The 14,709-nt window shown below is 42.6% G+C and overlaps 1 protein-coding gene across 1 annotated transcript; it reads left to right on the forward strand.

Annotated features, from left to right (window-relative positions):
* Nucleotides 1–8,489: 8,489 nt before the first annotated feature.
* Nucleotides 8,490–10,657, forward strand: LOC143485338 (uncharacterized). The gene is made up of 4 exons (XM_076984729.1): nt 8,490–9,293; nt 9,379–9,448; nt 10,098–10,266; nt 10,371–10,657. Exons 1-4 carry the CDS (start codon nt 8,490–8,492, stop codon nt 10,531–10,533), a joined length of 1,206 nt encoding a protein of 401 aa, XP_076840844.1. The 3' UTR covers nt 10,534–10,657.
* Nucleotides 10,658–14,709: the final 4,052 nt, after the last annotated feature.

Below are 14,709 nucleotides of genomic sequence, written 5' to 3' on the forward strand. Positions count from 1 at the left end.
TTTACTTCCCTTGTTAAAAAGGCAAAATCCCAGTTTTATGTTGATAAAAAACATCAGAATTTAAATGATCCCAAGGAATTTTGGAGAGTGATTAAATCTTCAATTAATCTTCAAAATTAATTTTGAGATGAAATAATCAATAGCTTACCAACTTGCATTATTAAGAATGCTCGAATAAGGTCATTCTGGGAAGAGATCCATAAACATATTGAAAATATATTTAATATTAATATCCCAGTGAAATGTGAAACTTTGTTTTTGGGCAATATAGTGTTTGAAACATGGACTGTAAGAGACAAAAAGCTGTAAGAAATGTGTCACGAGGAAATGGTTGAAAGTGGATCCCCCTACCATCGACGACTGGATTGACATTATGTACGAGATTTATGTTATGGAGAAGATATCTTTTTCTCTCAAAGTGGAAAAGGAAAACTTTTATAAGACCTGGACTAAATGGACTGAGTACATAAGGCCAATTAGGCCAGATTTTCTTTGGCTTTAACACAGTTCTACTGGATGATTCCCCCCTTTTGTGTTCTTGGTTCAGTATTTGTTTTTGAGAATAATCTAGGTTTAGTCAAGAAAAATCCAGAAAGGCAAAGGAATGGATGTGCTAAACTTTCCTGTGGAAAACTGAAATGTGATGGAAATGTGTCTTTCTAAATAAAGAGAATGTAAAAAAAAAATGCTCAAAACATAACTGACAAAGCAGCTATTCTTAACTGTTTTAATGAACATTTTATTTCTTCCGGATCTTTATTTGAATCATTGCCACCACAAAAAATAAATGTGCAGGATGACTTCTTTCAAGTACACTTGAAAGACTCAACTCAAGGGTTTAGTTTGTCCCCTTTCAATTAGGGGTGGGAATCGTTTACTATCTCACGATTCGATTCGATTCCGATTTTGTGGGCCACGATTCAATTCAAAATCGATTTTTGATTCAAAAAACGATTTGATTTATAAAAATGTCTGCTTCTGTCTATAAAATCTATAAAAATGTGTCTTTCACATTTAATTAACAAAAATAAAGTGCTTTGGTAAAATAAAATGGTTTTTGTTGTTACCAAAATTCTTGAGCTTCATTTTGCGAGCTCTCAGGGCTGGCGTGGATGCAGTTCCCCCAGCCGTTGCTAGGGGCACCAGACTCAGTCCCAGACTAAACCGGCGTAACCGTACACAGCCAGGTCCCTGCTTTCTCTGTGGTTGCTTATCGTTTAATGGTCTCGCCACCTCTCTCTGTTATGCTTTCTCTTTACTTATTCGAGTATCTATCTCCTGCGTCGCTTCCTGACCCATCTCAAGTTTTCCCAATCCTGTATTTCTTCCTATCCGTTTTGCCTTTATTTTTGGGAAGGGTTTTATTTTGCTGCGGCGTTTTTTGCCAGTTACTTCTGCTGGCGTCCTTGGTTTCGTTTTCGCATTGCATTTATCCGCGCTGTTTTTTAGTTACACTGTAAAAAATTCCTGTAAAAAAACAGCTAAATTACAACAGTAAAATGCTGTTTTTTGTAAAATACAGTAATACTGTAAAAAAACAGCTAAATTACAACAGTAAAATGCTGTTTTTTGTAAAATACGGTAATACTGTGAATATGAAATAGTTATTTACAGTATTACCGTATGCTAAAAAGAAGTAAATCATTTTACGGTACAGAACAGTATTTTCTCAAAGCCGCCTTCAGCTCCGCCCACATTCAGATGCTGCCGTTGTAAAAAAGCCCTGAGGATTACTCTTCCCGGGTGTATCATTAACAAGGTAAGCTGCCTCAGTCAAACAAAGTGGTGTTTTGTTCTGTGGACTTTCAGATTGATTAACAGATTAGATGTCTAACTCTGAAAACCAGTACTACACCATTAAGTTTTAGCTAGCATTGAATGTGAGAGCTGTCTGGTTCGCTACAGCTAATATTTATTTAGTAACCTAAATCAACATGTTAGCCTATATGTTAACTTAGTTAGTACAATTTTTTTTTTCATTAATTGCTTAACTGTCATTTGAAGCTGCCTTTGTATTTATTCGCCTGTGGTTTATTATTAGGAAGGTAATTTTTACCATATTGCGAGAATTTTTATTTGCTCCCTAGTAGCTTGATAGTGCAAGTGCAACCAGAAGGGTTGCTCACTTTGATAAATTGCTTTTGTTTGGCCTTGTGGGAGTCATTAATCATTGAAAGAATTTTTTTTAATTGCACAAGTAGAACAGGTTGGTCTTAAATGTTAGCCCACATAATTAATTGCTGCTAATAGTGACACAAACTAATATTAATGTAGTAATTATTCATGTCTTGTACTTCTAAAGCATTCTTGGAGTTTTTATTTGGATGCATGACATCCGAATTTTAAAATGATTTGCCAGGTTTGTGGACATGAAGCTAGAACGGTTGTTGCACATGTTCGGCACATGCGAATTCACAGGCATGTAGCCAATATAGCCTTTAAGTGTGGTTTTTCAGATTGTAAAAGAACCTTCCAAAAATTTTCAGCATTTAAAACTCACACATATCGACATAAACGAAACTCTGGAATTACATCTAGGCCATTTGCCATATTAGACTTGACTTGTCATGTTGATTTATGTGATATCAGGTGTGAAAATTTGAAGAGCTTTTTTGCTCATTTGAAAACGCACATTAGGGAGGGAAAAGAAGTGTCTTGTCCATTTCAACAGTGTAACAGAAAGTTTGCAGTTGTGTCTACCTTTACTTCTCACATATCTAGGAAGCACAAAGATCATGGGGAACAAAACCTTGTTAACTCCATTGTAAACCCTGACTGCTCCTTTGTTGCAGAACAGTCTGATATGCAGATAGGTGCTCCTCCTCATTTTGAGGAAAGTACTGAAGAGGTCTGCCCAGAAATCATTGATGAACCTCTGTTCTTGAGATGTCTAGCCCAGTTTTACCTAAAACTTCAGGCCAAATGTCTGCTTCCATCCACCACTATACAAACAATTGTTGAACATCTGCAAGAAATACATGATATAAGCCAGTCACATTTACTTTTCAAACTGAAAGAGAGGCTGGCTACACTTGGGGTTCATGAAGCAGACATAAGTGCCGTTATTGATGTATTAAAAAATGAAGATCTCTTTCGAAGATGCAATTCTCACACCCTGAAAACTAACCAGAGAAGGAAAACAGTTTTCAAAAATAATTTCAATTACATTGAACCAATTCCAATTTGTCTGGGGCAGAATAAGGCAGGCAAAGAATGTTTTGCACAGTATGTTCCAATTAAAGAAACTATCAAGTCTCTATTTCAGATTGACTCAATTAGGGAACATCATAAACAAGTGTCCACATCATTCCAAGCTAAAGATATCCTTCAGGATGTTTGGGATGGAAAACACTTGTCAGAAAATGTGTTGTTTCATGCAGAGAATTCATTTGGATTGATCCTATATCAGGATGCCTTAGAAGTAGCCAACCCTCTGGGATCTGGGAAGAAGAAACACAAAATACTTTGTGTGTATGCTACTCTTGCAGATATTGCACCACATCATAGATCAAGCATTGACCAACTGCAGCTTGTTCTACTTTGCAGAGAGCAGGATTTCAAGCATTTTGGTCAAGAGAAAGTCTTGGGTCCCTTGATAAAAGATCTTAAAGATCTAGAGATGGGTGGCATTGCTTTTCCTGATGGACAGGTTTGCAAGGGAATATTGTGTTCCATTGTTGGGGACAATCTAGGTGCACATAATATAGGAGGATTCATAGAAAATTTTAGTAAGAGTGAATACTTCTGTAGGTATTGTACCATTGACAGAGCAACTTTTCAAGCAGATCCCCTTTTCAAAGGCGTTAAGCGAACAGTGCAGTTACATAGAGACCACCTCCAGTCTCTGAGTGATGATGCAGCTTTGAGTTCCAGTGGTGGTGTCAAATTTGATTCTGTGTTTAATCAACTAAGCTATTTTCATGTCTGTCAGCCAGGGTTACCTCCATGTCTTGGTCACGACCTTTTTGAAGGGGTTGTATCTTCTGATTTGTCATTATACATTCGTTATCTTGTAACAGTGGACAAGCAATTCACATATAGGGAACTGAATCAACGGATAAATCAATTCAAGTACTTGGGTAATGATGGTAACAACAAACCCAGTGAGGTTAGTGCAGGGAGAGAAAAGCTATCTGGCCATGCTGCACAAAACTGGTGTTTACTCAGGATGCTGCCAGTCTTAATTGGAGACAAAATCAGTAATCCAAGTGAGAGTGAAATATGGAGGCTGATTTTGCAGCTAAGAGAGATTGTTGAGCTCATATGTGCACCAGCTATTTTTACTGGTCAAGTAGCCTATTTAGGAGTTCTAATGGAGGAATATCTGTATTCTCGAAGGCAAGCCTTTCCTACTCAACCACTAAAACCCAAGCATCATTACCTTAGTCATTATCCTGAGCTGATCATTCACTTTGGGCCTCTCATACGTCTATGGACTCTAAGATTTGAGAGCAAACATACATATTTTAAGCAATGTGCCAGAAAATTGCACAACTTTAAAAATCTTTGTGGAACCCTAGCAGAGAGACATCAGCTGTTGCAGGCATTTCTTTATGCTGGAAATTTTTTTCCAGCAGATGTTGCTGTGGTCAAAAGCGCAGAGTTTTTTTTAGGTGACTATAATGATGAGATTAGACAAGCAGTTTCGCATCTCAACTTTGAGTCTCTCAACACTGAGATAGCACATGAAGTTACAGTGAAGGGCACAAAATACAAAAAGAACATGTACATCTTGATTGGTGAACAAGAAGACCTTGTAGTGGGAAAAATTAAAGTAATTCTCATTCATGAGGGTTTAGAAATACATTTTATTACAGAGGAGCATCAGGCTGTGCGTCTTCCTGACATGGGTGCTTATAGTCTTAAACCATTAGGGAAAATGTGCTGTGTTAACCACAAGAATCTGCTAGATTACTACCCCTTGCCTGAGTACATGGTGTGGGGCATGCCATTACTAATTCTTCACCATACCTTTCTGTCCTTGTACAAAGATGTCCCTCTTGGTTGAAGACATAAAGGCCATCATTCTCAAGGCTTTGCCCAATATTTCTGAAGAAACTTGTGGACAGCTGATCTCTATACTTCAGAATTGTGGAGTAGAAAATAAAGACGACCTACGATATGTACAACAAGAAGATATTTGTGAAGTCTTGCCAGTAATTCAACTCAGGAAACTACTAGAGGCCTTCAAATTGGGTAATGTAGACCTTAATATATCATAAGGGTGGATCAGTGGTTTTCAGTTCTGTTCTAGACTACACTGACTACAAAGATGGTTCCTGAATTGTTCTGTAATAAAATGAATGGTTCTATGTAGAACATTTCATGCTTAAATTGTTGTTTGCATTACAAAATGGTTCTTCATATTGATGGGGAATGTGTTTTATGTAGTTCCACCTTTTGAAAATGGCTCCGAATATAGCACCAAACAGTTATCATCTATGCACTGGCTTGCACATTTTGGAGATTCCTCTGCTTGAACCACAAATTATTTAACTAATTACCATATTAACATGCTGTTTGACTTTAAATGGGTGTGATCAAGCAAGCAAAAATACTTTTAACTATATACTATAAATGTGACGTGCGGAGGAACGGACACGACACGTAGCAGAAGGTGCAAACACGAACTTTACTTTGACAATGAACACGTAGCTTCACTGCGGTGGCGCAAGCACAACAAAGTGACACTCACACTGGCATGAAACTTAGACAAAGACGAGCACACGACACTGCGCGAACGCACATTAAATAAGTTACACAGACCCACGTGACCTCGAGACAAGGCACAGGTGTAACAAACGAACACGCTCACAAACAACCCACACCCACGGAAGTACAAACATGGACATAACAGCACGCAGACGACGTCATGACACGCCCACAGGGAAGGGTCCGGAGCTTTCACCGTGACAGAACCCTCCGCCAGGGGCTCGCTACTCCCGGAGCGTCCCGCGTAGCCGGGAAGCCCCGAACCAACACCGACGGGGCAGGTCCGGAGCCGCCGGGATCGTGAGCCTCCGAGAGCAGTCACCCCCGACGGCGGGAACCGCCGCGAACAGCTCTAGCACACCCTCCCTGGGAAGACAGGGGAGAAAACGTTAAACAATGGCACGCTGACAAACACACACACTGGAACATGAAACACAAATGGCACAAAAGGGAACAGTGGGTTAGGGAGACACAAGGGGACAGACAGAAACACCGGAACACACACATTCAGCCCCGAAGCCAGGCTTCCCGCCTGAGGCAACGCCGGTAGCGGCGCGAAGGCTCCGAGGGCTGGAGACGCTGCAGCAGGCGGTGCTCCTCCCGCCTGTTGCGCCCGCTCACCGCCAGGTGCCGCACGGCCGGCGGACGCGCTGGGTGGAGCGCGACTGGTCGACCGCTTGGGGCCAGTCCCTCCGGCGGGCGCTCGAGGGGCGGCGTGACTGTCCGACCGCTTGGGTGCCGTGCTTCGGTCGGACGCGCGGGGTGCAGCGCGACTGGTCGACCGCCTGGGGGCGGGCGCTCGAGGGGCGGCGTGACTGTCCGACCGCTTGGGTGCCGTGCTTCGGTCGGACGCGCGGGGTGCAGTGCGACTGGTCGACCGCCTGGGGGCAGCACACCTGGCGGACGCGCGAGGTGCAGCGCGACTTTTAGCCCGCTTGGAGGCAGCGCGACCGGCGGGTCTCACAGCGACCTTCCTCCCGGGTCCGTGACTCCCTCCTCTGGGAGAACCGTAGGGGCTTGCTGCGCGATAGGCCTGCCGGCGCTCCCTCTCCGGGAATCTCCCGTAGGAAGCCCCTCCCTTGCCAGGCCAACCCCCTCTTGGACCGGTATCGGGGGTGGTGTCCATCTCCGGCTCCTCCTCCTCGGCCACGCTCCAGTCCATGGACCGAGCGGGGGTCTCGCATCGGGAGTGGTCCATGGGCTCCTCCTCGCAGGAATCCCCACTCACCGATGCGAACGAACTGTCCGGTCCGCTCCCTCCCCCTTTGTATACCGTCGGGAGCGAACATACAGACGGGGGGCTCTCCCCCTCGCTCTCCTCACCGTAGTCAGATGGGAGGGGACTGACGTCATCCCCCCCGTAACGAACGGTGCTCTCCGAGCATACGGACGGGGAATACTCCTCCTCGGAGTCCACGCCTGTCGCCTCGCACTCCGTTGGCGGAGCACTGACGTCTTCCTCTCCGTAGCAGACCGTGCTCCGTGAGCACATTGACGGGGAATACTCCTCCTCCTCGGAGTCCGTCCCCTCCGTCTCGCCCTCCGACGGTGGGAGACTGCCTTCCTCACCCCCGTAATCCACCGTGCTCTTCGAGCACATTGAGGGGGGATAGGACTCTTCCTCCTCTTCCTCGGGAGGGGTGAGGGAAAAGGCACCCATGCCCACCCAAAACGGCTCATCGGTCTCCTCTTCCTCGGGGAAGACCGGGAGTAGCGCGCTATCCTCTCCTTGCTCTGCGCTCTCGGGCACTGGCATGGGAGAATACGCGTGCGGGGTTTCGGTCCTGCCGCCTCTTACCGCCCGGTGCGGGGGCTCTAGGGAAGCGGCGAGGTCCTGGTCCCTCCACATGCGGACCGCGGATTGGCGTAGGTGTTCTGCCATCTCCGCATCCTCCGCTTCCCGAGCCGCGCAGAGCATGTACGCGCACAACGGGTTCCTCATCATCTCCTGCTCGGAGACAGGGGCTTCGTGGTGACGGACCGGGGAAGAGCCGTGGTGGCGACGGCTCTTTCTCTTCCCTTTAGGCGCCCGGGTGGCGTATCCAGGCATACCTCTTTCTCTTTGGCTCGTCTTTCTGTGACGTGCGGAGGAACGGACACGACACGTAGCAGAAGGTGCAAACACGAACTTTACTTTGACAATGAACACGTAGCTTCACTGCGGTGGCGCAAGCACAACAAAGTGACACTCACACTGGCATGAAACTTAGACAAAGACGAGCACACGACACTGCGCGAACGCACATTAAATAAGTTACACAGACCCACGTGACCTCGAGACAAGGCACAGGTGTAACAAACGAACACGCTCACAAACAACCCACACCCACGGAAGTACAAACATGGACATAACAGCACGCAGACGACGTCATGACACGCCCACAGGGAAGGGTCCGGAGCTTTCACCGTGACAATAAAAACTACTTCAACCACGATTGACAACCACATAATTTATGTCTTTTTGCTTATTGTTTATCTAATGACATATTTGTAGTAAAGAAAATTTTAATTAAATGTAAATTAAACTTCTACCTTTATTTATTTTGTTGCCTTTCAGAGGCAGAGACCCTCACTTTGAATATGGAAGTAATATCAAGCCATTCACCACTCTCCAGCCCAACAGCATGTTCTAATCCATCACTGCATTCAGATTCTTTTCTTTCGCATGGATATGAAGAGTCAAGCTCACCCTCCACATCACTGTCTTCAGAAACAGACAGCAGAAGCCCAAATACCAGACCATTACACATTGCAAAGACATGGCCCCATGGGAGAAAATGCCGCCAGAAATACAAACAGCAGTTTCCTCTGGTAAGAGACCTAAACCTCCAGAACGCCGTCAGATGGTCAGAATTCTTGTAAGTGAGATGCGCAAGTTTGAGTTGTGCCCTACACGAGCACAGTGTCTCACTGTCTGTAGAAACATTATTAGGCAGTATCCTAATAGTTTTGCAGACATGTTTCCTGATGGTTCAGTAATGGCTGGAGGTTATACATCACTGCTTATACAAGTCAAGACACGTATTGAGAATCTGAACCGTGAGAGTAACATACGCCATAGAGCCTCAGCATCAAACACTGGAGGTAAGATGAGGCCGACTGACACTTATGGTTGTGTGAGATTTCAGCCTCAATTCCCGCCTGAAGAAACAGAGGAAACAGTGGAGGCAAAACGTCAAAGATTACAGGAGATTTATAGTCAGGAGGGAATGGGTGGAGTAGAGAAATCTGAAGTAAAAAATCTAATGGAGACTACATTCTGTCTTCTGCGTCAGCATCTAAATACAGCACCACCACCTTCAGTCCAAGACTTGAGAAGCCAGTGGCCTTACCTCTTTAATCAGAAGTCAATCTTCTGCCATTTTCAGATGCTCACTGAGATTAATGTGTTGCGAGCTTTGGAGATTTCCATGGCAGAATGTGGAGGACCGATTACAGAATACTTTAAATCAAAATCTAAAGATGCAAATGTAAAAGCTGTCCTCTCGAAAACTGAAGATGTCGAGGAACCAATCCGTGTTGTACAGCTACTTATGACACACTTTCAAGAGAATACCAGTGGGCTAATTTTTCATGCAGATGTGAGTTTACTTTTTGTTTTCTTTTGTTAGAATTTGTGTTTAATCTCGGTGTTATACTTAGGATATGAATCTTCATTTTCTTCAGACCAGTGCCACTGCAGCAGATGTTGAGAGGACTCTAACACTCCCTGCAAGTCCTCGTCTGATACTTCTTGGTATGTATATCTGTGTATGACTTTTGCATATTACTTTTATTCAGCAAAGCAACGTTATCAATACTTTAGTCAAATTAAGTAATTGGAGAAAAATTATATTTTTAATGCAAAATACTTCGTCAAGTAACTTTTGCACAGTCAGACTCACTCAGAGTCACAATCTCTGACTTAACTTATACTCTCACTTGCACTCACACACACTCATTCTCACTCATATTCAGTCTCACGCTTACTCATCCACTTAACTAACTCTCACCTTCACTCACTCACTCTCACACACTCACTTACCCTAACTGACTTTTAAACTCCAACCTAAAAAATTCACAATGAAGCCAGACTAGTCAAGTAGAGCATGGCATGCCCTTTTCCAACGAGCCCTGGATTGCATTAACCTTCAGCAAACCGGAGGTATGACCCTGAAAACACCACGCTTCTCAAGACTTTCTTTTTTGTTAGTGTCATATTCTCATGACCAGTAGCAGTAAAATCAACTAGTTGACTATTTTGTGTAACCCCTAACTCACACTCCAACACACACACACACATACTCACTGTTTAGCAGGCTAAATCCACAAGGAGTGCTGATGCTTTGCTTTGCTTTAATAACATGTGTCATTGTTAGTTAAAACAATGTTTTTTTTTATGCAAGGAACAGACCAGGTCATTCAAGGCTGGATGATTAGTCTTGAGGGTCATGTCATTTGTGAGGGCATCCTACCTGCATTCTTGACTGGGCTTGCAACTTTGTTTGCAATGTACTACGTGTTCAACTTGCAGTACCAGGAGGAGGCATCTTGTACTTTGGAGTTCATTCAGAGGTAAGACATTTTGTGTCTTATATCTGTATTTGTGCGTGCTTCATTTCCCAAATCACTCTGAAAGTCACCAACCAATTATTATTTTTATACTGTTGTCTCTCCAGGCGCTTCGTTGGGATAAATCCAGAGAGGGGTTCAAAGACTAGCCGGGGCAAGGTGGTCTCAAAGAGGACCGGTAGACTTGTGAACAAGAAATCTCTCACAGTAAATCCTCGTGTCTCCACACTTCTAAAGAATCTCATGGACTTTCAGTGGGACTTCATATAGGCAAGCAATTTTTCACACTCGCACTAATGCACTCACTAGTAATGTGTGCAGATAGTGGAAATTGTACCAGTTTTGGGCTGTTTAATTTTATTTTGTTTTGTTTTTAAATTTATTTTATTATTAGTACATTTTATTTTTTAAAGGAACATTTTAGTTTAATTTTACTGGCCTCTCCCAGAAAAATAAGTCCTTTAATCATTGTTTTTTTTTTTTTTTTTTTGAGTTTGAAAATGAGACGGGATCGATTGCCAGATTATTCAGACAATTCACTGAATTGAGTTTGAATTCACAGAATTTGTTCTGAGGTTGTGATTGTTATCATTTTGTTTAATAAATAATATACTTGAACATTTTTATGCTGGACTTATTTTTGGTCAGTTTAGTTTATTTTTTAGAAATCTAATTTGTATGTCAGTGAAGTAATTTCACAGATTACTTAAATTGGACAGCTGTCATGGGGAAAATTTTTATTTATTCAGAATACAGTATACAGACACTAAAATGACAGTCAATTTCATGGTATGTTAATACAATGGTAAAAATCTGTAATTCAGAATATAGTATAGAAACTGTAAAATTACAGTAAAGAGCTGGAAACCCTGCTGCCAGTATTTTACTGTATTTACTGAAATTCACGGTATTTTAATGTATTTTATACAACAGTAAGAAACTGTAATTTAAAATACAGTACAGAAGCTGTAAAAATTACAGTATAGAGCTGGAAACACAGCTGCCAGTATTTTACCGTATTTACAGAAATTCACGGTATTTTAATGTATTTTCATACAACAGTAAGAAACTGTAATTTAAAATACAGTACAGAAGCTGTAAAAATTACAGTAAATAGCTGGAAACCCTGCTGCCAGTATTTTACTGTAATATTACAGGTAAATTTTTTACAGTGTACTGTTGTTATTTTGCTTCTTTCTCCCGTCTCTCTGCGGTTCAGTGTTATTTTCCACTAGTGGTGGGCCGTTAACGGTGGTCGTTAATTTGATACTCTTTTCGGGCGATATAAAAATTATCACCGTTAATCTATTTTTAAAGTTCGGTTGGGAACTGGGTCAAAATGGGTAAACAAACTATGATGACTTTCAACTTGATAGTTTAGCTCGGCTGTATTCCTAACCAAATTGCACAGTAGGAGCAAGAACGAGTTTTTAAACCTGTGAATTACAAATTGTACGTGTTTTTACATGGATGCAGCCACGAAGTCGCCAGGTTTGCTTCATGGAAAATTCATTTTTAGGAACGTAAAGTGTTACCGGAGCGGAGCTCGGAGCGGTCGTTTTCTGCATGGTCCTAGCGCTAGATTCGTCGCTATTAAATATTTCTTTTTAACCGTTAAAACTACAGAGGACCAAAACTGACTTTTGAAAATTACGTCCGTGAGGTTAAATGTACTAAATGTTGGCTTACATTTCAAATATCATGTTTAGCTGAATAAACATGTTATTTAATGTACATATTTAAATATTGCTTCATGGATGACCCTAACAAAACTGAGCTTTTGTACATTCCAGGAACCCCAAACCCACACAACGACCTCACAGTTTCCTTTGAGAACATCTTGTTAACACCATCAGAAACTGCTCGAAGCCTGGGTGTAACGTTGGACAACGAGTTGTCCTTCTCAACACATGTTTCAAAGCTGACCAGATCCTGCAGATTTCTCCTCTGCAACATACGGAGAATACGACCCTTCCTTTCACAGGAGGCTACTCAAGTGCTTGTGCAGTCTCTAGTAATCTCTAAGCTGGACTACTGCAATTCCCTACTTGCAGGTCTTCCTCTACGGGTCATCAGACCTCTACAACTAATTCAGAATGCTGCAGCACGACTGGTCTTCAATCTACCCAAGTTCTCACATGTGACTCCTCTACTACGCTCTCTTCACTGGCTTCCAGTAGCGGCACGCATCAGATATAAAACCTTGATGCTTGCTTACAAAGCCAAAAATGGACTGGCCCCTCCCTACATGATGTCCATGGTAAAAAGCCGATCTGTACAGCGAACACTTAGAACCTCAAGCTTGGCTCGACTTGAAACTCCATGCTTAAAGTCTCATGGAAGACAAAGCTCCAGACTATTCTCCATCCTGGCTCCAAGATGGTGGAACGATCTTCCATTAGCTGCTAGGACTGCAGAGTCTATTACTATCTTCAAGCGTATACTGAAGACTCACCTGTTTGTTGAGTTCTTACCAGAGCACTAATTCAGCTGATACCACTTGCCATTGTTCTTAAATTGTATGTCTGTTTATGGTTATTTGTGCTTCTAGGCAAATGCCTAACTTGCAAACACTAGGTAATGATACTGACTCCTGTAGTTTAGTAGTAGTCTGACTCAATGGTGTCTTGAATTCTGGCCTATTTGTACTATTTCCTAGGATGTATTCTGTGATCAGAAGCAAAGCACTTTGTAAGTCGCTCTGGATAAGAGCGTCTGCTAAATGCCGTAAATGTAAATGTACAGTATGTAGGCTTATAAATTCATGTTTAACTGAATAAACCGTTGAACACGAGTAGCCTACATTTTATTGAGCATGTTTTTTTTTTCTTCAAGTATCAAAGTAGAACAGCTTCCTCAAGCAGTCATTGATGCATTTTGGAAACAGGAGATGAGCCCCTGGTCTAATGCACCCTCTGTATTAAGAAACCCTATCTCAAAAACTGACTTTTAGTCATTACTTGGGTAGCACGCATATGAGCCATTTTAATATAGATTAATCTAGATTAATCATTTTGGTTTTTACCGGCATTCGGTAAAAACCAAAATGAACCCGTATTTTTGCCTTAAATGAAGATGGGACAGGTTGAATATCTCTTTCCTCCATTTGTTTTGAACCTTTTCCGCACATGAGTGTGTCCCAGAACCTGCTGCGTAAAGTCTCACGTAATTTTGTAATTACGTAACGCGAGACTTCATCACGACTTAGAATCGATTTTGGGACATTTAAAATCGATTCTGAATCGTAGTAAATGAGAATCGATTTTTGATATATGAATCGATTTTTTGGCACACCTCTAATATATATAGTGGGCCAGTCTGTCAGGAACTCCCAGGCCACTTTTTCTCCCCAGTCCGCCCCTGGGCAGAGGACTAGTGAGTGTCAGAACAACTATCAAGGATGAAACATCAGAATGAAATATCCAAGAAGTGCTTAGTGAGTACCTCAGAAGAATCCTGAGATGGATGGGCATGAGGAAGAACGGGAATTGTCATGGGATGATAAACCCCTGCATGGTCTGTACCACCAGCACATGTTGGAAACATCTGATATGGAGATATACTACCAATGGCTGGGAAAAGGCTGGATTGATAGAGTACCTGTCATGGAAGTACAGGAACAGGCTCTGAATATCAGATGACAAGAGGCAGGGATCTACCGCACCAGGAAGTACCAAAGATGCATTGCAGGCTGTGCTAAGATCCCCCTGAGGCATACCAGCAGAATGAAAGATGCTAGTAGGCAGAGCTTACAGAACTAAGATGATGTGGGACTTCCAGATACAGAGTGACAAAATGATAATGACGAACCAACTGGACAAACAGCAATACCAACACCAGAAATAATAAATATGAAAAGCTTGAGAAATACCAAGGGCTGAAACAAGTAGTAATCAGAGGAGCACTAGGGGCTGTCTCCAACAAGAGTGATACATGTTCTCACTGCACAGACGGAAAAATGCAGAGGACTAATTCTGATTTGGGTGAAAATGACAATTGGCAAACACAAGTCCCTGTTGTCACCGTACAGCCTTTGACTCCTCTATCATTTTTCGTTTGTGTATGTTCATCTCTGTTAGTTTGTCTCTGTGATTTGTGTCACCTTTTGCTTGTCTTGTTAATGTTATGAGTTGTTTGTTTATGTATTAAAGTGTGTGTGTTGGTCTGTGTAGGTCACTGTGAGTGTTCCTTGTTTCATGTGTGCTATATGCTAATGGGAAGACTGCTCTTGGCAGCCTTCCTACCCTACGCCCTCATGTTACAGAATGGCTGAGCTGACAGCCTAAGGGCAAGCTTTGCAAGATGAGTAGGAAGATCGATCTCTGCCCTACCCCGTCAGATGAAAGCTAACGTATAAGCGGAGTTCAGGTCCCAGGCTTTTAAATCCTTTGAGATGTGTGCTCCTGCAGACCTGGAAGACAGCCTGGCTAGCTTTACACGCCGCCA

This window comes from Brachyhypopomus gauderio, unplaced genomic scaffold, assembly GCF_052324685.1.
Source record: "Brachyhypopomus gauderio isolate BG-103 unplaced genomic scaffold, BGAUD_0.2 sc34, whole genome shotgun sequence".
NCBI lineage: Eukaryota > Metazoa > Chordata > Actinopteri > Gymnotiformes > Hypopomidae > Brachyhypopomus > Brachyhypopomus gauderio.